Raw genomic sequence first — 27,302 nt, forward strand, 5'->3', positions numbered from 1 at the left:
TTTTCTTAGCCTTGCCCAGATACAACTTTTTTTTAACTTCTGATACATTACTGACATTGGAGCCTTGAGTATTGCCAATACTGATCCGATACGATATTAGCACGAATCATTACTTTGTACTGTGGCATGTAAGAAAAGGCTTAAACAAAATTGAATTATTCCAACAAAGAACAATGTTTGGTATTAAAAAAAAAACATGTATTTATTATTAACCAACTGTAATAGACTTGACTTGAATACGGTCTAAGTTGAAGTAAAGTGGTAATTGTTATTTGTTCTATAAATCAGGCTCATGACTAAGTAAGTTGAATGATGCTACTGGATACTTTCTAATATGCTCCTGACCTTGGAGACTTTGTATATGTGTATACATAAGATGTTACTACCACTATAATCATTTGATACTTCTTTAGACTGACAAATGGTGTTTTATAAGGACATTTATTCTGCATGTCTACCTATATTGTGTTTAGCTGCTAGCTCCTTGTACCCTATAACCTACCATGTTTACCTTTTGTAAATACTTTGACAAAAATACAATAAAATACCAACATTGGGTGCTTATCGGAGGACATTTATATGTTAGCTAGCTGTTGAGCTTTGCACAAGTAAACACGGTGCTGAACCGCCTGTATCAGAGCGCTTACATCATAGATTTTAAATTCAAGCCGATATAATCCGAGACATATTTTTCTGCTAATATCGGACCGATATCAAGATCAGACCAGGACACCCAACTTTATCATAAACGCACAATGCTTGCACATTAAAAGTGCCACCTGTACAGCTTAAGTTTTCAGTAGTTAAAAAATATATATATTCCATATATTACAGATAAAAGCCAATGTTGTTGTCCTCAGGATAACAATAATTTATTCGATAAACGGTATAATGAGAGACTGCATTAAAACTTAATTTTTAGAGGGGACCTACCTCAACATCTTGCAGGTTGAAGTCATTCTGATCCTTGAAGTTGGCGGCCCCCGCACTCAGCTCCATGAGCATCTTGGCGATCTCCGGCTTGATGGCCGCCGTCAGCCTGCTGGCCGCCTCCATGACGTGTTCCTGCACGTCCTTCAGTTGCATAGCTGCTTTGGAGTAGTGAGAGTTCCTGAACACGCTGCTGAACAGGTCTGTGAGGAAGGCGCTGGCCCGGCAGAACACGTTGAGGGCATCCAGGTACTTGGAGATGCCTTGCTGGATGTCTGCGACCGCAGTGGTGGCGGCGGAGGAGGAGGAGGAGGAGGAGGAGGGAGGCAGGTGGCAGCCGCTGGGCATACCCATGGGCGAAGAGGCCGAGCAAGAGGAGGCCAAGGAGGCGCTGAGGGTGCGGCTCAACTCAGGCATCTGGTACTGCTGGTGCTGTTGTACTTTCTGCTTGGACCCGCCGAGCAAAAAGCGACGCTTGTAGTCCATTTTACTTTGCTGCGCACTGCAACAATACATAGGTGGTGCACCGGCACCGGAAGATCCTGTTTCTGTTTGGCTTTCCCACAAAGTGTTCTCGACTGCAGCTGAAATCACTTTGAACACAGTCCTGAAACTGTCCAGGTCATGTAAAAAGACAGCTGAAGGATTTCGCCTGCCAGAGGCTCATCTCAGTGTGTCAGATGGAAACCAAAGCGGGAGTGGCTGAGGTCGGAGGGCAACCAGGCGGGCTTGGGAGCCGAAGTGAAGTGCTTACATGCAGCCCAGCTGCAAATGCGTCAAGCGGAGCGTGATCCTGTTCCAGCCTCAAACAAACTAGTAGTGCTAAAACCAGTACTAGAGTCAAGCGTTAAAGTGCATTAGCCTTCCTTCAGAATGGAGCAAAAGATCATTCTTCATACAGTCGATAGTATAAACATGTGTTTGTACATATACAAACCTATACCACACTTCACTAATCAAAGTAGAAAATAATTTCCCAGGTTTGAAGCAAACATGAGCAAAACAAAACACTGGTCAACAGCATGAAGAGCAAAAGGTTATAAAAGTAAAAAAAAAAAAAGGAAAAAGATGCTTGATTCTGGTGATGAGGTTCAGGCGCTAGCTGGTAGAGACGGATCCAGTCCGTCTCAAGATGCTCCTCTCAAAAGGCCAACTCGGCTCCGTGTGTCCCCTCCCACTGCCGTCTTCCTGCTTTTACCGTCCGAGAGCCGGGCTGAGGTAGGTGGAGCTCGCCGCGGAAAGAAATGTGCTTCCAAATGACGCCGCTCTCTGCGGATGCAGATTACAAGTGGCAAGCGCACAAATGTATCTGTAAGGCCTCTAAGGTCATTTCCTAAGAGAGGAAAAGGGCAGAGACAAAGAAGAGGGGAAGGTTATCAACACCTCAACGCCACAGCCATAAACTGCCTTTAACAGCATCAAAACATGAAGCTCATATAAGCCTAAATGAATGTGAAATAAACGATGTCCATGGAAATATGTTAAACATTTTACGTTTGAAGACCATAACAGTGAAAGTGAGACATCAGATCTTCCTTTAAAAGATCCCTTATTGACTTCTTCATGTTTCTATATTGGGAAGGAGACCCATTTTATGAGAAAGATTGAGAGTAGCAAGAAAACAGACCGTGGAGTGTACCATCCAAACATAAGCAATTGTTAGCATGCAGTGTCAAAATACAGTTGTAGTGCTATTGGCGTTTCAGGTGGCTTATAAGTTTTGATGCTTTGAAGTTAAATAATTTTTTTCCCCACTCGCGAAATGTTTGCAGAACATTTGGTGCAAATAGTACCCGAAAAGTCCCACACAATCAACGCCATGTTGGTTTACAGCAGTGCTTTAGGGGCGGTATAGCTCGGTCGGTAGAGCGGCTGTGCCAGCAACTTGAGGGTTGCCGGTTCGATCCCCGCTTCCGCCATCCTAGTCACTGCCGTTGTGTACTTGGGCAAGACACTTTATCCACCTGCTCCCAGTGCCACGCACACTGGTTTAAATGTAACTTAGATCTTGGGTTTCACTATGTAAAGCGCTTTGAGTCACTAGAGAAAAAGCGATATATAAATATAATTCACTTCACTGCTTTTCAATTGTTTTGTGTTATGCCCCTTTTGTAATGCATGGTCCTTTCAGTGATGGGAATGTCTGTGTAAATACAAAGACTTGAATGTAACACCTGATATACCTTTAATAACTCAACTACAGAATACCTCTAATAACTTAAACACAGAATCAATGTTTGTGCACAAAGTGTCTTTCACATATGTCAGTGGTTCTCAATTATTTTCTGTCACACCCCCTCTGGGAGACCTAAAAAAAATGTTCAAACCTCCCCTGAATTGAAATCCTAATGAGAACCTGACAATATGTATTAATTCATCATAACGTCGTATTGTCCAAGAATGAAAAAAAGACGCTAATACTGGAAGTCCCTTGCTTCTCAGCCCCACTCCACCCAGACACCACACCGTGCACCCCCAGGGGGGCCCCGCACTATTGAGAAGCACAGAAGGAGTTTACAATGATTGGTAGGAGAAAGGGAGTGCTTGATTGTCTTGCCCTAATCCACCTACTGCACCGCAAGAATAATCTTGCCTAATTAGTGTGTTGTTTTAGTATTAGTCGGGTTTATCGGTATGATGTCATAATTCGTCATATCTGCCCAATATTCATTGTGCACCTTCAGGCTAGCTATTTTGTTTGTTCAACAAATGCAAAGAGACAGGCTTTGTTTTGTTTTTTAGAAAATGCATTCATAATTGAATTATGACTTGAGCCACAGTCTAATAAAATGGTGGGAAACTCATGAGTTTATTTTGTTACCAGAATCGCACCTTCTTTCTCTCGTATTACCACTCACACAGCACATTTAGCACCACAGCTAATGTTACCCATGCCGCTACCTCTCTGCTCTGCGAGAGCGTGCAGTATGTGACGTATGTAAGCAGGTGCGCTTGTTTTACGTCTCTGTCAGAAGGAGAGACAGGAATGAGTGAGAAACGCCTGTAGTGTAATGCCCGCAGCTAAAAGCAACTGCGTAAGAACGTATACTCGAATATCACGATAGTCATTTTCCATATCGCACAGAGACAAACCCGCGATATATCATGTATATTCAATATATCGCCCAGCCCTATATCAGCCATTGAAAATGATTCCCAAAGGTTGACCAAAATGGTACTACAATGATACTAGGTATGTAATAAAATGAAAATTTAAATTAACGATTATTACCACGCAAATGATGTACTGTTTAATATGCTAAAAAAGTACTCATACACACCTATAATTAACTTTTATCTAATAAGTTAAATCTGTCGCATAATAATATTGAAGTAGCTACTTTAGAGTCATATTTTCATTTGAGTGTTTCAGTACTTTTTCTTGTTCTTTTATGTTGAGAAAGTTTGTGTTTTTTTTATAATAATGAAAATCCTGCGCGTAGCGTCCATTTTTTTGTGGCGTCAGGCAAATGTACTTCCTGTTGTCATATTCTTCGAGTATCTATCAATTTCTCTGTCAAAGAGAGCACAGCGTTAGTTGCTCAGACATTAATATGTTTGTATAGGTTTAGATTGAGGAATGTTGTTTTTCAATGGGGAAAGACATTAACGTCTCTTGTTTTAATGTAAGCATTCAAGCGAGCTAGTGCCAACTTGCTTCTCCCCTAAATTAACAGTGTCACTAGGCCGTGAGATTATAAAAGTGTTATCAATCAGTGTCATGATAGCTTTAATTTAGACAGGTAATACTAACCCCGGGAAGTGTTTTTCGCGGTAATGCGGTTTATCGTTATACTGTTTATCGTTACATCCCAAGTAGCATGTACGGTGGTGAACTGGGTATTAAAATATTAGTTAAGTTGTGCAGAAAACTGCTGTGACTTGAAGCTTCACATTTCTCGACGATGACCGCGTGCGTCTGTGTCATAGTTGAGCAGCTGCAAATGACAATTTTTTCCAAGGAGCCATTGTTAGGACGACACTGAGTGACACATTGTAAGAGTGCTCACAATCGTCTTACTCAAAAAGACAAAATACATACAAGGCTAGTCTTCCATACTGGACTATAAATGTGTTTGTCATTCCCACAAGTCGTGGAATAGCTGGAATCACAGTAATCGTACGGTATCACACATTTTTGTTCTATGAACAGTTTCCGTCACAGCGGCACTATCAGTCTGCAAAACAAACTTTGCTATCTGGCAGTACCGCGCCGGAAGCGTCTGTGTTTTGAGATGTAGACTAACTTGCACAGGGGTGGTGGGGAACACAGTGCCATCCCTGCAAGCTGCGAGCCTCCCATTACACACTGCATCCCGACAACATTCTGCTGACCTTCGGACCTCACTTCCTTTCCCAAACAGCGTGTGGCGCTTCCACCCTTGTCTGTCGCCGTGCGAGTGGAAAAAAAGAGGGTGGCGGGAAACTGGTGACCTCAGCATGGAGGGACAAAAGTGACGCTCTGTGCGCTTCCCCAAAACAGAAACGCAATTCACAGCTGCACAATGTGCGCTTACATGAAGGGAACAAGCAAACATTTGAAAAAGATTGTAGGAAATTACAGTATTTTTCAACAATTGTAAATGGGTCTCAGGAGGTACCACAATAGTATATTGGAAGTGTGCGGTCCAAAATCTAGCCTAGATGCTGGAATTTAGACCATTTAAAAGTGAGTTTGTGGGAACATGCCATTTTGTGTCTGTAGCTTTAATGCTAATGAGCTATGTGGCTATTTTTACATGCCATATATCACACAAAACAACAAAACAGAGTACCGTATTTTTCAGATTATAAGTCGCCGGTGTACACGTCGCACCGGCCGAAAATGCATAATAAAGAAGGGAAAAAATATATGTCTCACTGGAGTATAAGTCGCATTAGTGGGGGAAATTTATTTGATAAAATCCAACACCAAGAATAGAAATTTGAAAGGCAATTAAAAATAAATAAAGAATAGTGAACAACAGGCTGAATAAGTGTACGTTATATGACGCATAAATAACCAACTGAGAAGGTGCCTGGTATGTTAAAGTAACATATTATGGTAAGAGTCATTCAAATAACTATAATATATAGAACATGCTACACGTTTACCAAACAATCGGTCACTCCTAATCGATATATCCGATGAAATCTCTTCCTTGATGTCGCTTCTAAACACCTCTGCCAACTCCAAAAGGTATGCGGCGCTTGCACTTGTCGTTTTCCAGCTGTATATTTCATTACGTCCAGCTTGTAATCTGCAGTACATGATTTCCTTTTCGGTGCCATTTTTGTTCAGCCCTTCTCAGTTTTTATAAATTACCGCCAATGATGAAATGATCCATTGTAATAGCTACGGCAGGAGCATATAACACATAGCATTTAGCATTCTATGACCCACAATGCACTTCTGCAATGACCCTCCCCCGCCGAATTCTTATTGGTTGATGTGTATGTGACGATTGCTGACATTTTCGTCGTCTCTTCGGCGAATGAGATATTATATATATTATATATAAATATCAAATAATATTACATTATTATTTGATATGTTACTGTAATGTGTTAATAATTTCACACAAGTCGCTCCGGAATATATGTCGCACCCCCGGCCAAACTATGAAAAAAACTGCGACTTATAGTCCGAAAAATACGGTAGTACACAGGACAAGAAAACTACCATTTGTGATAGGCATACACAATATTGGGCATATAGTTATCGGGCCAACATGTGGAATTATGTTTTATAGATGCATTTGACAAAATAAAATAAAAAACTCATAATAAAAAAACGCTCCAATGAGGTGAGTTCTCAGTCTTGAGAAGCAGGAAGTAATCGGTATTAGCATGAATTATGCTTGAAAAAAACAAGGCCGGCTTTTGATTTTAAGGAATGTCCTTCCTTGCTGGTGTGTGGGTTTATTTAGCAAAGAGTGGTTCAAAGGTGTTTTCATGTCTGAGAACGGATGGACGTTCTTCATAATGTCATTAAAATCAGCAACTTCAAAAGCGACTGTTTGGGTGTCTCTTTTTTCCAAAACAGTCAAGGGATAACATGATAAGATTTTTCTCCTATTTGGTGTTCATAAACTAGCTTATGGACACATTACAAGATTTTGCATAAACGGGGACCACGCCAGCTTATAATTCAACATTTTGGCACTTGTTTTTTTTATGCCATTAACCGGTTCCTCGTGAACTTTCCAAACAGCCTAGACACAACTAATAAGAGCGTAAACCGTAAATCTCAAAGGAGATTAGCGCCACAGGGAACCTGCCAGGTGGCCTCTCTGTCTTGCAGGTTGACATACTTCTATGTAGTGTTAGCTTGAGCGAGGCATTACCTAAGGCTAATCACTCAATATCTGAAAACTTTCACACAGGATACAGTCGGGTCAACTACCTACAAAAATGTAAGTTATGTTGTTGACAATAGTCCAAAGCCCAGGACTTGATTTACAACTCAAGTCAAAATTTATTTGATACCTTCAATGTCCATCTCTATATGCGATACGTCTGGGTTTAACACGTTTAGTGTCCTAACTGCAGCGAGGCTCCAGAAATATCTACAAGTGGTTATTCCAGGAGAGAGCAGACGTCATAGAGCCGGCTGGCACCAAGCACCGTCCTCCAGCAGGCCCCACTGTATTGGAGATTGCACCAAAACAAAACACATGTGACGATGCATCCACTTTAGTAACAAGGACTCCAAAGTCATCCGCCCACAGCAGGAGACCCCTTTGGGGCTAATGTTAGCTCTCGCCATGTGCACGTACCAGCTGATGTGCTTCAACAGAACAAGAGTTTTAAAGGCCTACTGAAATGACATTTTCTTATTCAAACGGGGATAGTAGGTCCATTCTATGTTTCATACTTGATCATTTCACGATATTGCCATATTTTTGTGGAAAGGATTTAGTAGAGAACATCGATGATAAAAGTTTGCAACTTTTGGTCGCTAATAGAAAAGTCTTGACTGTACCGGAAGTCGCAGACGATGAGGTCACCCATCTGAGGGCTCCTCGCGTTCTAGCATTGTTTTTAATGGGAGCCTCCAACAAAAAACTATCCGGACCGAGAAAACGACAATTTCCCCAATAATTTGAGTGAGGATGAAAAATTTGTGTTTGAGGATATTGATAGCGAAGGGTTGGTAAAAAAAAAAATCAAGTTAAAAAAAAAAAAGGCGATTGCACTGGGACGGATTCAGATGTTTTTAGACACATTTACTAAGACAATTCTGGGAAATCCCTTCTCTTTCTATTGTGTTGCTAGTGTTTTAGTGAGTTTAATAGTGACTGATAGTCGGAGGGGTGTGTCCACGGGTGTCTTGAGGCCAGTGTCTGAGGGAAGTCGACAGCAGCTGTATGGACGGCACAAGCTCAGCTGATCTCCGGTAAGTGGCGACTTTTTAACCACAATTTTCTCACCGAAAACTGCTGGTTGACATTTGGTCGGGATCCATGTTCGCTTGACAGCTCTGATCCATAGGAAAGCTTCACCTCCGGGAATTTTAAAGAATGAATCACCGTGTGTTTGTGTGGCTAAAGGCTAAAGCTTCCCAACTCCATCTTTCTACTTTGACTTCTCCATTATTAATTGAACAAATTGCAAAAGATTCAGCAACACAGATGTCCAAAATACTGTGTAATTATGCCGTTAAAGCAGACGACTTTTAGCTGTGTGTGTGTGCGCAGCGCTAATATTTCCTTACAGTCCCTGACGTCACGCGTACACGTCATCATTCCGCGACGTTTTCAACAAGAAACTCCCGGGAAATTTAAAATTGCAATTTAGTAAACTAAAAAGGCCGTATTGGCATGTGTTGCAATGTTAATATTTCATCATTGATATATAAACTATCAGACTGCGTGGTTGGTAGTAGTGGCTTTCAGTAGGCCTTTAATTTCCTAAATCAAAAGCTGCCTCTTGCCAGAGACAGAAGTGTAAAGCCAAATATGCCATCATGTACGAGTTACCTGTGACTCATACTTGGGAGTTGGGATGTATGTTTTAAGGAGCGCACACTTTTTTCTTGGCACTAGTAGGATTGTTGCTTGGTAACCAGCACTGAGCAGATGCACACACACCCACAGATGCCCTAATAGACTGTGCAGCAATTAAGTTTCTATTGCTACACCAGCAGCTACTTTTGGATGCGCCGCCATTTTTGTGGCCGTCGCATCGCGGTAAAGGTAGTTTTTATAGTGGCGGATGTGGCAGCTGCTACGCATGCTGACAGCTTCGTATCCGTCTGCCACCGCGAGCGAGGAAAAGGCTGGACACGGGGACGCTAGCGCCACAGTCCCGTATTAGCGCACTCGTGAAGTCTATTTCGGCTTCTGTGGGCATACAAAAAAAAAAAAAAAGCAGCTGCATGCTGGTCCATGCTGCACTGATCTTAGACGCTACTGATGGTTTAGCTTAGAAGGGGTGGGGGGACAGGGTTCTCCCTTACATCTGTTGCCAATGAAGCAAAGGAATGTATTTCCCCAGAACCCACCACTCACTTAATGTTGGTTGAAAAGGAACATAAAAAGAGCAAGCAGGTCAGGAGCAGCAGCAACACTGAAAAGTTTCTCCGTGTCAATGTCCATTGAAGAGACGCAAGACAAAACAGACATACGGTAGCTGTCCATTGAAAACCTTGCATCATCACTGTATGACCATTTCAACGGTATAATAACTTGCGGTGTGCTGATACAACTTTGTCACTTCCAAAACAATATTAAAACAAATGACACATACCTTTATTATTTAGTAATGTGGAATGTTAGAAGACTTGAGATTATTTAAACAGAACAATGGTACGTTGAAAAACACTAACCAATTTATTATTAATGGTCTGTAAATAACGTACACAGTATGCAACTTTTTTTTTTCATTTTGCCTATCACGCACTATCCCTATTTAGGACAACAACTCGCGGTTTTCTTTTTTTATGCATTCTAATTTAAAATATTTGGCAATTACGAGGTGGCTAACAATGCAGCTAATGCGCCCATAAAGCACTCCAATCCAAAAACCGCTAACAATGCTCCATTTACATCTTTTATCCTGCATATAGTATTATCGATATTGGTATTACAAATGTTATAATACTATATCTTTTGGATGAGTTTGCTTGCTACAGGTAGAGCTGGGTGAATGTTTCCTGCTGTTTTAAGATATGAACCGTAAGTAGACGTGCTATTCTGTCCTTTCATAGTCCGTAGCGTTTCTACTCGTATGGTTTCTTAATTTATCACTCCAAGCAACGTTTCTAAGTTTGACAGTATTACTAAAAAAATTCTTACTCACTAAACCTTTCCATGTGTGATGTCTGTAGGAGTGTTTTGATGCATATTTGTACGTGCTATTGTAATGTAATGAAGCTAGGGTCATTAGCATTAGCTAATATGCTAACACATTCATGAGTGTCTGGATTTGTAATACTACCTTAGAATGGCATTCTGTTTGTAATGTTCCAGTTGCACATATACCTCAGTAGATTCACCAAGACGTCACCGTGGAGTTATTGAGTTTAGCTGATTGACGCCTAGCGTCCGCAGCGAGTGGGTCCATGACGATGACTTCTGTTTTGTTTGATCAGCCGTTTTACAGGCACCGTTTGGAAACAATTATGGTAAGTAGATGTATAATACATTTCTGTTTAAACACAGTTACTAATTTCACAATGTATACATCTGCGGCTTATAGTCTGGTGCAGCTAATACAGACCTGGGCAAATTAAGGCCCGGGGGCCACATGTGGCCCGTTAAGCTTTTCAATATGGCCCGCCGGACATCCATGTCCATCCAATTTCTACCGCGTATTCCCTTTGGGGTCGCGGGGGGCACTGGTGCCTATCTCAGCTACAATCGGGCAGAAGGCGTCGTACACCCTGGACAAGTCGCCACCTCATCGCAGGGCCAACACAGATAGACAGACAACATTCACACACCAGGGCCAGTTTAGTGTTGCCAATCAACCTATCCCCATTCCCAAATAATTTTTTTAGATGTTTAAGATGGAAAGTGTAGCTGCCATTATGATGTGCAGTGATGTTTCCTAATTACCGTAAGTCTCCAACTATACAAAGTATTTCAATGGTTGGAATCTGCATTTATGGATTATATACCAGTTACTATGATAAATCTAATTAGTTACTATGGTAATCTACATCACAGCAGCTCAAACGAGGCACAAAGCAGTGTGGGCGAGAAGCGTTTCCACAGACGCGGAATGAGCTTTTCACAACAAAGTTCTAAACTTAGTGACATGTTAGATAGTAGGTGGGTTTATTTTGTACCCTTTGCGTTCATATTTCACTTTTTGTTGCATTTCACTTGATTGTAAGATATATTGATCGAAAGGGGGTGTGACATTCTTATTTTATCAATATTTAGTGTTTTATCATTCATATGAAATGTAAAATTCCATTACGTTTTTTAAGGCGGTCTGTCATAACGATTTTAGCATTCAATCAGACAATATTGAGAAGCTTTGTATTAGTGTCCCCAAAAATAGATACACCGGCCCACAGACACATTTTTTCTCTAAATGTGGCTTTCCGAGTCAAAATAATTGCCCAGGCCTGGGCTAATATATGGTGGAGGGATACATTTTTTCTGAAATTTCTTGAATGAGGCTTATTTACTGGTGCACTCCATAGTCGGAAAAATACAGTAATAATTTGCCGTATGCTTATATGACCAAGACATGTAGATATGACATGTCATTATGAATATGCCCGTTACTACATTATATATAAAACGTTGGAAGTTTTTGGATGTTTAGTAGAGCGCTTTAATCAGAGTAAAGCCAATTGCATCACCTCCTTTAATAGTTAGAATTCATCTCCGTAATATCGCTAAAATTCGCTCCATTTTGTCCACTAAAGACGCCGAGATCATTATACATGCATTTGTTACGTCTCGTCTCGATTACTGTAACATATTATTTTCTGGTCTCCCCATGTCTAGCATTAAAAGATTACAGTTGGTACAAAATGCGGCTGCTAGACTTTTGACAAGAACAAGAAAGTTTGATCATATTACGCCTGTACTGGCTCACCTGCACAGGCTTCCTGTGCACTTAAGATGTGACTTTAAGGTTTTACTACTTACGTATAAAATACTACACGGTCTAGCTCCATCCTATCTTGCCGATTGTATTGTACCATATGTCCCGGCAAGAAATCTGCGTTCAAAAGACTCCGGCTTATTAGTGATTCCTAAAGCCCAAAAAAAGTCTGCGGGCTATAGAGCGTTTTCCGTTCGGGCTCCAGTACTCTGGAATGCCCTCCCGGTACCAGTTCGAGATGCTACCTCAGTAGAACGATTTAAGTCTCACCTTAAAACTCATCTGTATACTCTAGCCTTTAAATAGACCTCCTTTTTAGACCAGTTGATCTGCCGCTTCTTTTCTTTTTTCTCCTATGTCCCCCCCTCCCTAGCGGAGGGGGTCCGGTCCGATGACCATGGATGAAGTACTGGCTGTCCAGAGTCGAGACCCAGGATGGACCGCTCGCCTGTGTATCGGTTAGGGACATCTCTACGCTGCTGATCCGCCTCCGCTTGGGATGGTTCCTGTGGACGGGACTCTCGCTGCTGTCTTGGATCCACTTTGAACTGAACTCTCGCGGCTGTGTTGGAGCCACTATGGATTGAACTTTCACAGTATCATGTTAGACCTGCTCGACATCCATTGCTATCGGTCCCCTATAGGGGGGGGGGGGGGGGGGGGGGTTGCCCACATCTGAGGTCCTCTCCAAGGTTTTTCATAGTCAGCATTGTCACTGGCGTCCCACTGGATGTGAATTCTCCCTGCCCACTGGGTGTGAGTTTTCCTTGCCCTTTTGTGGGTTCTTCCGAGGATGTCGTAGTCGTAATGGTTTGTACAGTCCTTTGAGACATTTGTGATTTAGGGCTATATAAATAAACATTGATTGATTGATTGATTGATTGATAAAAAAAGAAAAAAATGTGTTCTTGTCTCATATAAAGATTGTCAATGATAGGAATATTGCAGTTCCTCTTTAAAGGGGGCCTTTGATAAATGTCGTATTTTGTGACGTATAAATGTTGGATACTCATGGTGAACAACGCAAATCATCAAATCAACTTCATGTATTTTGGTGTGAGCTTGCACGCAGTTTAGGACGCCCATTTGCTGGGTTTTGCAGTCCAGCTACATCAGGAAATCACTAAAAATTGAAAGCACTTATTTAGATACTAAAGGGAAACTGCACTTTTCTTGGAATTTTCACAATCATTGTGAGAGAAAAGAACACGTCTTTAAATGCGGCTAATGGGGGTCATCGTTCTAACCTTCAAAGCTGCTAAAACCAGCTCTTTTTTATGCCGTTAGGATACTGTACAAGTTTGAAATGTGTAAAAAAAAATAATAAAAAAGTACAATGTTTTGATGCATGCAGGTAAAAAAAAAAAAAAGGTTTACGGCAAAATGTCATGTCCGTCATTAGAGATCAAAATAGCGCAAATCATCAAATCAACTTTATGTATTTTGGTGTGAGCTTACACGCAGTTTAGGACGCTTATTTGCTGGGTTTTGCAGACCAGCTACATCGGGAAATCACTAAAAATCGAAAGCATGACGTCATGTTGATATTAAAGGGGAACTCTACTTTTTTGTAAGTTTACCTATCTTTCACAATCATTGTGAGAGAAAAGAACACGTCTTTAGATGCGGCTAATGGGGGTCATCGTTGTAACCTTCAAAGCTGCTAAAACCAGCTGTTTTTATACTGTTAGGGTACTGTACTAGTTTGAAATGTGTATAAAAAAATGTACAATGTTTTGATGCATGCAGGTCAAAAAAAAGAGTTTACGGCAAAATGGTATGTCTGTCATTAGAGATCCAAATAGTCGGGACAAGTGCATTGAGCAACTGTACGACAGGAGCTATGCTGGGCAAGAACACAAAGACTGCATTGTAGGCTGGCCAGGGTGTCCACATACCAGCGCTTCGAAAAAACCCATGCAGCTGTATGACTTGTGCAAGTGAGAGTATAAATAAAGGCCCTTAACTTGCGCAACAATAGACTTTCTGTGGTCAGTATCGAATTTCCTCTGAGGTAGTGGCTGCAGGTTTGGAAGTTGTCTGTGAGCCTTTGATCCTGTTCTGGTTGTTATGCACTTTACCGTAAAATCCAATCGTGCAGTGCGGCCAAAGTGATGAAGGCAGCCGGCGCCGAGCAAGTTAGGATTAAGCGCTAATAGCTCATATCAGTCAAGACGCCGATACCCCACGGTGACCAGGGAGGGATAATATTAGGCTAACCTGTAATGTCAGAGCAGCCAGTGTAAGTAGCTTATAGCTCCAATAAAAATAGCACTCAGGCCACTTTAACGAGAGGCCCCACGCAGGTCAGCGTCGCCTTGGTCGCCACATTAACATGCTGGCTGGTATAGAATGTTTGCATACTGCAGTATGTGTTGACGCATAAGGGATGCAGTGAAGAAAAAGTCCAAGTCTGGATGTTTAGATATACATAAATCCCACATGATGTCATTTTCTCACGATTGTAAATGACATTTTTAAAGGGGAACATTATCACCAGAACTATGTAAGCGTCAATATATACCTTGATGGTGCAGAAAAAAGACCATATATTTTAACCGACTTCCGAACTCTAAATGGGTGAATTTTGGCGAATTAAACGCCTTTCTGTTTATCGCTCTTTTTGCGATGACGTCGGAACGTGACGTCTCCGAGGTAATACAGCCGCCATTTTCATTTTCAACACATTGTAAAAATTGGGTCTCAGCTCTGTTATTTTATTTGTAACTTTGGAGACATCATGCCTCGTTGGTGTGTTGTCGGAGGGTGTAACAACACTAACCGGGAGGGATTCAAGTTGCACCACTGGCCCGAAGATGCGAAAGTGTCTGCCGCCAGACCCCCATTGAATGTGCCAAAGTGTCTCCACATTTTACTGGCGATGACAGACATGGCACAGAGATGTATAGATAACCTGCAGATGTATTTGCAACGATAAATTCAACGAAATCACAAAGGTGAGTTTTGTTGATGTTGACTTATGTGCTAATCAGACATATTTGGTTGCGGCGTGACTGCCAGCTAATCGATGCTAACATGTTACGCTAATCGACGCTAACATACTATTTACCGGCGCTGCTAAAGCAGACATGGCACAGAGATGTACGGATTACCTGCAGATGCATTTGCAACGATAAAGTCAACAAATTCACAAAGGTGAGTTTTGTTGATGTTGACTGCCAGCTAATCGATGCTAACATGCAATGCTCATCGATGCTAACATGCTATTTACCGGCGGTGCTAAAGCAGACATAGCACAGAGATGTATGGATAACCTGCAGATGCATTTGCAACTATATTACGTTTCCTTTCACCATCATTTAATGCGAAAAAAACACTTACCAATCGAAGGATTTAAGTTACTCCAGTGTCATGAGATGCGAAAGTCCTCATCATCAGGTGGCGACTTGTCCAGAGTGTACCACGCCTTCCGCCCGATTGTAGCTGAGATAGGCGCCAGCGCCCCCCAGCGACCCCAAAAGGGAATAAGCGGTTGAAAATAAATGAATGTTGTATCATGTTGCTCTATTTTTAATTACTGCTTATTGTACAATGTACTTTGTTGAGTATTTTCCAAATGTCTAGAAACTTTTAGTGACTTTTTCCTTTTTAAAAAACAGACTAGCTACAATACTAGCATCTTTTTCTGGCGTTATTATAAATTGCAGTCTTTTATTTTTTTTAATCGTCTGCTAAAAGAAACCTCTAAATTTATTGATAAAATCCATATATCACCCAGGTCTACGGTACAGCAACCGATCGTGACGTCACTCACCACCTGAGTAACGTACCTTGGCACCGTTGGATTTTACGTGAATCAATATGCCCAATAGGACCGGTGGAATTTGGTCAGTGCCATAAAAGTACCAGATTGGTACCCATCCCTGATTACGTGCTTTTCCTGAAAATCGACCAAAACTAATCAGAGGCCGATCAATTGCCCCACCCCTCATTTTTATAATTACTTTTTGTTTTTTTTTATCATCTGCTAAAACAAACTTCATCAATAGAGGCCTAAGCAGGGTACCACTGTAATACCAGAGTACCAGAGGGGGAAATCAGGGCAATACTTGACCTGTCAAAAGCCGCATGACTGCTAACAAAATGAAAGTCCAATCAGATCTGATCTGTGGAAGCCTTTGCACAAAGCGCACCTGCTTGTCAGCAAACAGAATTAGCTCAGATATCCTTTTAGAATAGAGGCGCACAATGGAGCGTGTCTAGTGTGTGTCCAAGCAGTGCAGTTTAAACAAGTGTGAGCGCCGATGAAAAGCTGCGACGTCAGTTCCATTCATGAAACTATGCGGGCGAGCGGCGGCGGGGATGAAAATGCTTCCCTAAGCCGAAGTGAACACTGGAGTTGTGCTAGCAAGCCACCCTGCACTTTCAGCTCGGACAAAAGAAAGAATTCCTTCTTGGAAAAACACAATAATAAACTGGTACCACCACCAAAACAAAAGGGATGGAAAAATGAAGTATGTACTGACACAAAAACATGTCATGGTGCTCTCTAAAAGTGGATTTAAAGTTCCAAGCACAGCTCGAGTTCCGTTGTTTGCTAGCTGACCCCAAATTCTGACCTATGCCTGGGGAAAATAACTTCCTGTTTTCAATAAAAAAAGATCACGTTACTATATCAGAACGACTAACCTAACGACAGTGTCACGGAAGCTTCTGCAGCAGGATTGGAGAACTAAATTGAGGACAAAATGGGCCGCACATACATTCAATAGAAACACACCTTTTTATTTTATTTTGTATTCAGGTAAATAACGTTGGGTTTTTTTTTGTCTTAAAATTATTTTTCCCCAAAAAGTGGGTCTTTGAAAGGAGGGCTCATCTTATATTCAAGGTCGCTTTATATTCAGGTCAATAAAGTAATTAAGACTTAGACAAACTTTATTGATCCACAAAGGAACTTTTTCCGCAGTAGCTCAGTTACAAAGAATGGAAAGCATAAGAATGGAAAGGATAATGCACCCAAAGGCACAAAGAGGGTGAAAACAAAAAGGTACAAAGTAGACTAAAAATGTACCATAGAACAATATAAAATATAACATATGTAATATTTATATGTTATATACAGTATATAATATAGAATGCTATATTATATTATTCATATGATATATACAGTATATAATATATGATACATTATATTTTTATATAATATATACAATACATAACAAATCCCAATTACCATGTACAATGGTACAGTATATTGTATAATATTACAGCATTTAATTACTAGAGTAATGGCCCAAAAAACTTTACTATCAAAAGAGTAACCATTCTGACAGAAAAACAGCATAATTTGACCAGAAAGACGTCATACACAGAAAAGTGTGATAAGTCGGGATAATAGAAAAAGTACTTACTAATTTTACAAAAATGTAATTGTGGTAGTGCTAAAAAAAAAAAAAAAAAAGAATAATAGTATAATATATATAATGAAATAATTATATATAATAGTTTAAAAAAGCAATTTAAGGAGAAGACTCATTTTGCCCGACAAAGAGTGGCTTCCCAAAATAAATAAAAGTTCATAATGACCTCTTTCAAATTCCATAATCAATGTTGACATGTCCGCAAGGCTTCACTTATAAAATAGTCTGTAGATTTTACAGTAAAACACTGGCAGCTCATTCGCCAGGATTCTACTGCAGAATTAACAGTGGTACGGTTTTTCCTTCTACAGTAATCAGGGTCTCTGCAGGTTTCAGCAAGTCAACCTTTAAGTCTTTTTCTAAGACCATAATGAATATAATGTAAGACCATTGTACATACATACGGACAAAAAAGTACAAAGACATAAAAGAACATCAGAGGGCCAGAATGAATTCTAAGAAAATGAACGAATTCACTGCTCTTTCACATTGGAGAACAAAATGGCTAAACAAACTATAAATACACCAGAAGTCTCTCTATTGTAAACTGATTGAAAATAATATTAGCAAACATAAGAGCCATTTTTCTGATTTGCCTGAGAACTGTTTTTTTTTTTTTTTGCAAAAGGTGAAGTGCGCTTCATGAAACAACAACCAGAACATTAGCAACGGTAGAGGAAAGCACAATAATATATTGTCTATAAAAGGGACTATTAACTTCTCTGCTAAAGCTAAATGGTTAACTTTTGCAGTGTTTTTACGTCTGTCAGAATAAAGCAACCGGATAAAATCATCTACATAGTACTACTACTCTATCTGAAAAACAGAATGCAGACAAAGTGATTGTCAAAAAGAAAAATTATAATTATTGCAAGCCTCAAACAGAATGTGAATAATGTGAATAACATTCAAATCTGCTCAGGTCATTTTGTATCTGGTAAGAATGAATACATTTTTACCGTTTTGTGACTTTTGTTTAAAACATATTACTAATAAACTAGGACTAGTTTTTATTCAAGCATGACAATACGTAATGTTCAAATCTTCGTTGCTTTGCTCACCCCACCATAAACTGAGTGTAAACACTAAACAGACCACCTTTATAGCATTTAATGTCGGTTGCTGAATAAACATGGAGAAAAGATTAGGCCTCAGAAGCTGACCTGAAATTATTGAAATAAATGATAAAAAAATGAAGAATTGTGTTTTTTCATAGTTTTACTGCTTTGAGTACACAAATCCCACAGAAAAAATCTTGTGTGCTTACTGTATGTAATAGTATGATTTCACTAGTAAAGATCTCATATTAATCTCCTTCTGCAATTGCTGCCGCTTTACCCACATAGCACTTATTTGGGGGGGTTAAGTTGATCCTTGTAGAGTTGTCCAAGTGTTTCTGGCGTTTTTGACACAGACATATCCCATATTTTTGACCTGTACGCTATTATTCCATTCACTTTCACCGCAATGTTTACAAACGCTTTGCTCCTCAATGGCTCCACATCCGGGTCATTAACACTTTATACGTTTCCTTTCACTGGTTTCAAGCGTGCATCAAATGGATTGTGGTTTGTTAATTTTCGCTGCTGCTATGCTAAGCTGTAACAACACGCTGGGAGTCCGCCACAAATTTTGACCGGGCAGCACAGGTAGCCTACTTATGATCTGATTTGTAGTTACAGTATTGTGTCCTCAAAAGTCGAGACATTTAAAACTAAGACGGAAGTTTATGCATGGTTTAAAAAAAAGTAACGTTGATAGATTTTTAAGACCTTTCAAAACTGTGTTTAAGACCTATTATGAGATTTTAGGAGAATTTTAGACTTTTTAAGGCCTTACATTGAAGAGAACGTTGATACCCTGAGTATACTGTAAAGTAAAGTCACTGTAAAAAAAAATAAAAACATATGACAGTAGATTTTACTGAAAAAAGAACTTGCAACTCAGTCACAAAGTTCTTATTTTAAAAATAACAGTGCTACCGTTTTCCTACTTACAGTAATTCACTGTAAAAAAAAAAAAATACTAAAAATGTTGGATTTTACAGTAAAAAAAATATTAAGCAAACAGAAATTTTGCCTGAAAACAAATTTATAGTTTTTTAACTCCCAGTAATTTGGTGTAAAAACATTTGATGGCAAAATTCTGGCAACGTGTTAACTAGTTGCCATATATTGAACCTGACAATCTCTATTACCTTATATTTATATATACCAGTCTGAGGCTAAACTCCTCATTCAAGTGTTTTTTTTAGATTAAAAAAAAAAATAAATAAATAAATAAAAAATCGCTGTTTGTCCATTAGCACATTTTCTCTTTGACCCCTAAGGGCAAAAGGTTTGGGGCACCCCTGGAATAGAGCAAACATACTGTCATCTTAAAACTAGAGCTGAAACGATTACTTGACGATTAATTCGATTACAAAAAATATTCGAGGATTCTTTGCTGCCTCGGGGCACCGTAAAAATCTACATCAACAATATGATTTGCCTGAGAAGCTGAACAGGACAAAAAAATTTAAAATAAAAAAATAAATAAACTATTTTTTCGATTACTCGATTAATTGATCTGGATATACGATAGAATACGCGATTACTAAAATATTCGATAGCTGCAGGTCTACTTTAAACAATAAAGTAGTAAACTTGGTGACGATGACATGTAAGAATCTAGTCGTAAATTTGACAATAATATTTTTTGGCATCCTTACCAGTATTGATGAATTCATGTTTATGTGTAACGCATCATAAAAAGTATTGCACAAATAATAATACCTGAATGTCTTTAGAGGACTTTACGTGACAGCAGGTCTCAAGAGTTAAGACGCCATTTATTCATAAATGACATTAGTGAGAATATTCGAGGGGTCTCAAATGGACTGTAAATTGAGATCAGGGGCTGCAAATGCTGGAATTCCTTGTCTCTAATAATATCGTGGCCCCTGAGGCGACGTGGCCCATCCCCCAGCCAGCCTCTCCTATCAAGAGATGCTACTTTGACGCGCCCGTGAATAATGACAGAGTGCATGGAGAGAAAGGCTCGAAGGCACGAAACATCGGGCAAGTACAGCGATGGCCTCTCCTGCAACCTGAGGGGACCGTGACTACGGTACGACCTGCACCTGGCTGAGTGGTCTGGGCAGGTCAGATCATGTGGATAACCTGGGGTCTGGTCCGCAGACTGCGAGCGGCCATTCAGAGACAGCGCTGAATCAGCCCTTTAGGGAGAGAATGAGTTTAACCAGATAAAAGGAATTTTGCCGAGCAAAGCATGTATTGCCATACTAACGCAGCTGTGGCAGATGTCGAAAAGTTATAATGAAAGCCGTTGCAAACCGCAGTCGGCTAAATCCGCATTTAAAACCTACAAACTCCATCAGTGATTTTCAATAAAAGCTCCACATCTGAATAGTTATTAGCTTTTTTAAACACCTGGCGAGACAGAGTCTGTGATTCAGAGTGACAAAAAGCATGTGTACTTGCTATTTAAAGCTACATTCATCAACCCGAACATACTACACTACACAGGCTGAGCAACAAAGTCAGTATTTTTACATATTCTGAGACGCAAATCTAAAAAAACGGTAACATTTTCAGCCCGCATCATTGTCATGCTTCAGGCTAGTTAAAAGATGTAGCACACTATGCTCAATCAAACAATAGCTGATAATTGTTATGAATAAGTTATGTGACAACAAATCATCATCGTTCCAAGTCAACTTGTGCTGTTTTTACATTGGTCAGCTTCTTTTCACGCTTGTGTGTAAGGATGGGTAACAAATCTGGTAGTTTTTTGGCACAGACCGAATACTGCATGTCCTACCGGGCACCGATTCAAGCTAAATCGAACAGTGTTCCTGGGTTGTGAGTAGGGCTGGGCGATATATCGATATACAGCATATATCGCGGGTTTGTCTCTGCGCGATATAGAAAATTACTATATTGTGATATTCGAGTATACGTTCTCACGCAGTTACTTTTAGCTGCGGGCATTACACTACAGGCTCTTCTCACTCTTTCCTGTCTCCTTCTCACAGAAAGCAAGCGCACCTTATATGACGTCACGTCATATACGAAGCAGAGAGGTAGCAGCATGGGTAATGTTAGCTGTGGTGCTAGCATAGCCGTGCGAGTGGTAATACGAGAGAAAAAATGTGCGAATGAAGGAATAATTCCCAAGAAAAACACCAGGGGGTCCAGTGTCTGCAGGCGGTTTGGCTTCAAGTGGGAATATGTCGAACAGACAACCGTAATTTGTAAAGTGTGGGCCAAAATCGTTGCCACAATAAGTAGCATCACTGCTAATATGTCGCATCATTTGAAAAGTCACCTGCTAGCCAGAGAATGAAGGGTGCTTACTCCGCATGTCAACATCTCTGTTCGGTGCCACACGCCCACACCATCAAAATGAAGAGGCAAACATTTCCAGATCAACACCGTATGAAAAAAAAAGTCAACAACAGTATTTAATAACGTCCGTAGTAACCTACCACATATCGAAGGACGAACACTATTTGATTTCCTATTATGCAGCTCATTTTTATTTGACACTTAAAATGGCTCTGACAATATTGCACTTTGTTTTGGAAATGACAAACGTTTGTGCCATTGCTTAATAACTGTTTAATAAATACAGTTTTGGTCAATTGACTTAGTTGTGATTTCCTTCTTTGCATGAAAGTTTAAAATGAGCATATAATAATGCAGTATGAACAAGAATGTTTTAATGTAGACACATAGAATCATCATACTGCTGTGATTATATGTATCAAGTGTTCATTCAAGGCCAAGGCAAAATATCGAGATATATATTGTGTATCGCGATATGGCCTGAAAATATTGAGATATTGAAAAAAGACCATATCACGCAGCCCTAGTTGTGAGTGACGTCACGACTAATTGCAGACTCGCACTTCGGGACTGGGTGATCGCTCCAACAGCACTGAGAGCGGACTCAGCCAAAGTACCTCTAGGTAATGATACTAATTTTGATGCAAACAAAGAAATTGACCCAAAAAAAACTCCTACGCAAGTAAAATAAGGCTCCACTTTTCCGAAAATGCACTCGCTTGATGCCAATATACATTGTTAATATACATGATAATATACATTGCTAATATATATTGTTATCCAAGGTCTTGGACTTGCAACTGTAATTGCAACTTAATGTCATACTTGTGAATTATACTATAATAGTAACTGGACAACAGTTATCAGCTCATTTGCACGTGGCAATAAATACATTTATTTGATTAATTGTTAAAAACAATATTTATTATTACCAAAATTCCTAAAATTGGTACCGTTTGGGTACTGGTATCAATTCCTCAGGTTCCAGGAATTGGTAGCGTATTGGTTCAAATTTGAATGGTACCCATACCTAATTGTGTGGCAAGTCACTTTAAGATGCAAGACTATTCCATTGTGTTTACGTATTGTTATTGACAGTGAGTAACTTTGTTTTTGCGCTGGCCTGACAGTTGGGAATGTTAAACTTTTACTTGTGGATTTGAAAAACGTGCAACAAAATTTGCAAAAAAAATTACACTATTGGGTCTTGAAAAAGTGGGGTCTTATATATGAAGGTGTCTAAAATAAATATAGAAATGCAGTAAAACATGTTTTTACATTAGGGAGGTAATGATTCCTCGACATAATCAACAAAGTTTATAAAAATAATAAAAATTAATTAACAAAGATTTGTTAATGTTGACGAGTTGCTTAGTGAAAGTTTAGTTAATAGGCCACCAGGAATGTTTGTATTCATAATATAACTACAGCTACATAGTACTGGATAAAAATATGTTTTGTACTTGATGTCATGTTTACAGGACATCTTGCACTTTAAGTCTGTTGAATAATTTTAATATGCGTTGTCTAAGAGAGTAAAATTATTCATTTCTCAGTTATTTATGGTTCTTATGTTACAAATGAATGTACTATATTAGGTTTACAAACTTTGTTGAAATCAACGTGAAATTCAAACGTATACAGTAGATCCATCCATCTTCTTCCGCTTATCCGAGGTCGGGTCACGAAAGCAATGTAACAACGGATGATAAGCAATAATCGTTTGATAAGTCGACTAATCGAAAAAAGATTGCCCACTAGTCAGTCGACTATTAAAATAATCCTCAGTTGCAGCCTTACTTTACATTGCAAGAAAACATGTGAGAGAGCAGCTACACTCTGTTGTGTCTTGAAAAAAGTGTGGTCGCCTTAAGTTTGGGAGATATGTATTCGGGTCCATTTTATACATGACAGTGTCTTTAGGTTGCAAAAATAACACGAGTGAGCAGCTTCACTCACTTTTTGTCAGGTCTTGAAAAAGAAGGGGTCATTTTACATTTGGGGGTGCTGTTATGTATAGGTGTCAATGGAGCAACTGACGTTATATTCCGAAATCCGCGTGAGTGAGCAGCTTTCTGGAAAAGGAAGGGTTGTCTTATATTCAGGGTCATCCTATAATTAGATGCAGGCTTTACAAAGCAAACGCCTGTGAGGGAGCAACTTTCTCAGTCTAGTAAAACGACGAAAACAGGAAGCGCATTCCACATGTCATATTTCATCTTCAAGTGTCTCCTATACAGCGAGGTGGCCCCACAAGGGTTTACATGAGGTCATTTTTATAAATGCTTTACAAACATAACGTGACTCATATATGTGACTATTGAGGTCTTATCTGGTAAATAAAAGAGCTATAATGTGCACTGACTACTCGTTTTGATCACTATTTTGCAGGAAGTTGTCGTAGAATCCCCACTCTCCGAGGCTGGTTTCATCTACACCCGCCAAATATGACATGCAGGGAGCACAGGCGCCAACTTCCCCACCTGGGATTGATAGCAAATAATTTCTCACCACCAGGGACGCGCTGTCAGGGGAGGCAGTGCCTCACCTTGCCACGAGGTGGCTTAACCATCCATCCATTTTCTACCGCTTATTCCCTTTGGGATCGCGGGGGGCGCTGGTGCCTATCTCAGCTACAATCGGACGGAAGGCGGTGTACACCCTGGACAAGTCGCCACCTCACCGCAGGGCCAACACAGATAGACAACATTCACACACTAGGGCAGTGGTTCTTAACCTGGGTTCGATCGAACCCTAGGGGTTCGGTGAGTCTGCCTAAGGGGTTCGGCGGAAGTCAAAACACACCCGACTCATCGTGTCAATAAAAACTTCTCCCTATTAGGGTAAAACGGATACGGCAACAGCAGAAGTCACCCTGATCTGCAGGTGTAATTTGTTGTGATTTTATGCACTGTGTTGGTTTTGTTCTTTAAACAAGGTGATGTTCATGCACGGTTCATTTTGTGCACCAGTAAAAAAAACATGGTAACACTTAAGTATAGGGAACATATTACCAATTAATTAGTGGCTTATTAACATGCAAATTAGTAACATATTGGCCCTTAATTAGGCATCATTAAGTACTTATTAATTTGTTATTCGGCATGGCCTCATTATAACCCCAACCCTAACCAAATAACTCCAAATTAAGTCTTTGTTACTTAGAATATGTTCCCGTGGTGTCCAAAAACCTCTAAATTAAGTCTTTGTTACTTAGAATATGTTCTCCATACTAAAGTGTTATCGAAAACACATAACTTTGTCTTAAATTTTTTATTTTTTTTTCACTAAGAAGGGTTCGGTGAATGCGCATATGAAACTAATGGGGTTCGGTACCTCCAACAAGGTTAAGAACCACTGCACTAGGGCCAATTTAGTGTTGCCAATCAACCTATCCCCAGGTGCATGTCTTTGGAAGTTGGAGGAAGCCGGAGTACCCGGAGGGAACCCACGCATTCATGGGGAGGACATGCAAACTCCACACATGATACGTTCAAAAACAAAGCAATAAAAGTTTGAATATTTCTCTTTTTGTCCATGCTTTCTATGTGATTTTGGTGTGGTTCCTGTATATTTTGAAAATGTTCATGGTCAAAATTACGGAAGCTAGCAGACACCTGTCTCTCCAGCGGAAGTGAGCCTTTTTTTTTTTAAACTGTATTTAAAACAATCATGGCATTTCTATTAGAGTAAGCCAGCGTTTGTGTTTTTTTTTTCAGATGCAAACATATTTTTTCATTGCTTGGAATGAAAATTAATTAAATGAATGTGTCTGCCAATATGGAGGATTGTATACTGTATCCAAGATTAAATATTTCTCTAAACTGGATTTAAAGACAATGATCATACAAAGTATGTTTTCATGGAGGATAGCTATTGCTGCATCAGATACAAATACAGAAAGGTAAGATACACTCACAATACTTGATTTATTTTGTTAAAAGAAAATGCGACCAAAAATTGTTTAATACCAACTTTACCAAATACTTTTTGGACCAATTTGTCATGTCATAATACCATTATGATAATGTTTTTTTTAAAGCGAATTACTCCCTTCTTTTTCCTGTTGTTCTAATGTGCAACCTAAATCAACCATGATAGAGCTGTACATATGAATTTAAGTTAAAAAAATATATATTTATATATATCCTCTAGAAGTATCTATGCCTCACCTGGTGTTTAGTTCACTGCACGTCACTGTTTAAAGCGCTATAGTGTAAGCATGTCACTGTTTAAAGCGCTATAGTGTGCACTTACTACTGGTTTTGATCACTATTTGGCAGGAAGTCGCAGCGGAATCCCCACTCTCCAAGGCCGGTTCCATCGATACTACTCGCCAAAGATGACATATTGGGAGTATAGGTGCCATTTATCATACCATGATATCATTATGACAACATTTTTATGAAAGCTAATTACCCCCTTCTTTTTCCTGTTATACTAATGTGCAACCTAAATCAATAATGCACATATGAATTTAAGTAAAAAAAAGAAAAAAAACCTCCAAAAGTATCTATGCCTCACCTGGTGTTTTAGTTTACCGCACGTCACTGTTTAAAGCGCCATATTGTGCACTGACTACTCGTTTTGATCACTATATGGCAGGAAGTCGCCGCGGAATCCTCATTCTACGAGGCCAGTTTCATCGATACTACTCACCAAAGATGACATGTTGGGAGAATATCCATTCATCATATCAATATGATAACGTTTTTATGAAAGCTAATTGCACCCTTCTTTTTCCTGTTATTCTAATCCATCCATCCATCTCATCTATTTTCTATCGCCTCTCCCTTTTAGGGATTACGGGGGTGCTGGAGCCGATCTCAGCTGCATCCAGGCGGAAAGCGCTGTACACCATGGACAAGCCGCCACCTCATCGCAGGGCCAACACAAATAGACAGACAACATTCACACTCACATTCACACACTAGGGCCAATTTAGTGCGACCAATCAACCTATCCCCAGGTGCATGTTTTTGGAGGTGGGAGGAAGCCGGAGTACCCGGAGAGGACCCCCGCAGTTACGGGGATAACATGCAAACTCCACACAGAAATATCTCGAGCGCAGGATCGAACCCAGGGTTACTCAGGACCTTCGTACTGTGAGGCCCATGCACAAACCCCTGTTCCACCGTGCTGTCCTGTTATTCTAATGTGCAACCTAAATCAACAATGCACATACGAATTTAAGTAAAAAAAAAAGAAAAAGAACCCTCCAAAAGTATCTATGCTTCACTTGGTGAGTCACTGTATAAAAAGCTACAGTGTGCACCGACTACTGGTTTTTATCACTATTTGGTAGGAAGTCGCCGCGGAATCCCCACTCTCCGAGGCCGGTTTCATCGATACTTGCCAAAGATGACATGTTGAGAGCATAAGCGCCATTTATCCTATCATAATATCATTATGAAAACGTTTTTATGAAAGCTTATTACTCCCTTCTTTTTTCTGTTATTCTAATGTGCCACCTAAATCAACAATGCACATATGAATTTAAGTAAAAAAAAGAAAAAATAAACTCTAAAAGTATCTATGACTCACCTAGCGAGTCATTATTTAAGGCAATACAGTGTGCACAGACTACTCGTTT

At 39.9% G+C, this 27,302-nt stretch overlaps 1 protein-coding gene across 1 annotated transcript in view; it reads right to left on the bottom strand.

Moving 5' to 3' along the window:
• Nucleotides 1–27,302, bottom strand: part of LOC133536349 (granule associated Rac and RHOG effector protein 1-like) — a 72,530-nt gene that overhangs the window by 40,007 nt on the left and 5,221 nt on the right. Inside the window, exon 2 of the mRNA XM_061876804.1 lies at nucleotides 934–2,263. Within this exon, the coding sequence (XP_061732788.1) occupies nucleotides 934–1,446 (513 nt within the window). The 5' untranslated portion in view covers nucleotides 1,447–2,263. The remainder of the gene's footprint in view (nucleotides 1–933; nucleotides 2,264–27,302) is intronic.

This window comes from Nerophis ophidion, linkage group LG02 (assembly GCF_033978795.1).
Source record: "Nerophis ophidion isolate RoL-2023_Sa linkage group LG02, RoL_Noph_v1.0, whole genome shotgun sequence".
Lineage (NCBI taxonomy): Eukaryota > Metazoa > Chordata > Actinopteri > Syngnathiformes > Syngnathidae > Nerophis > Nerophis ophidion.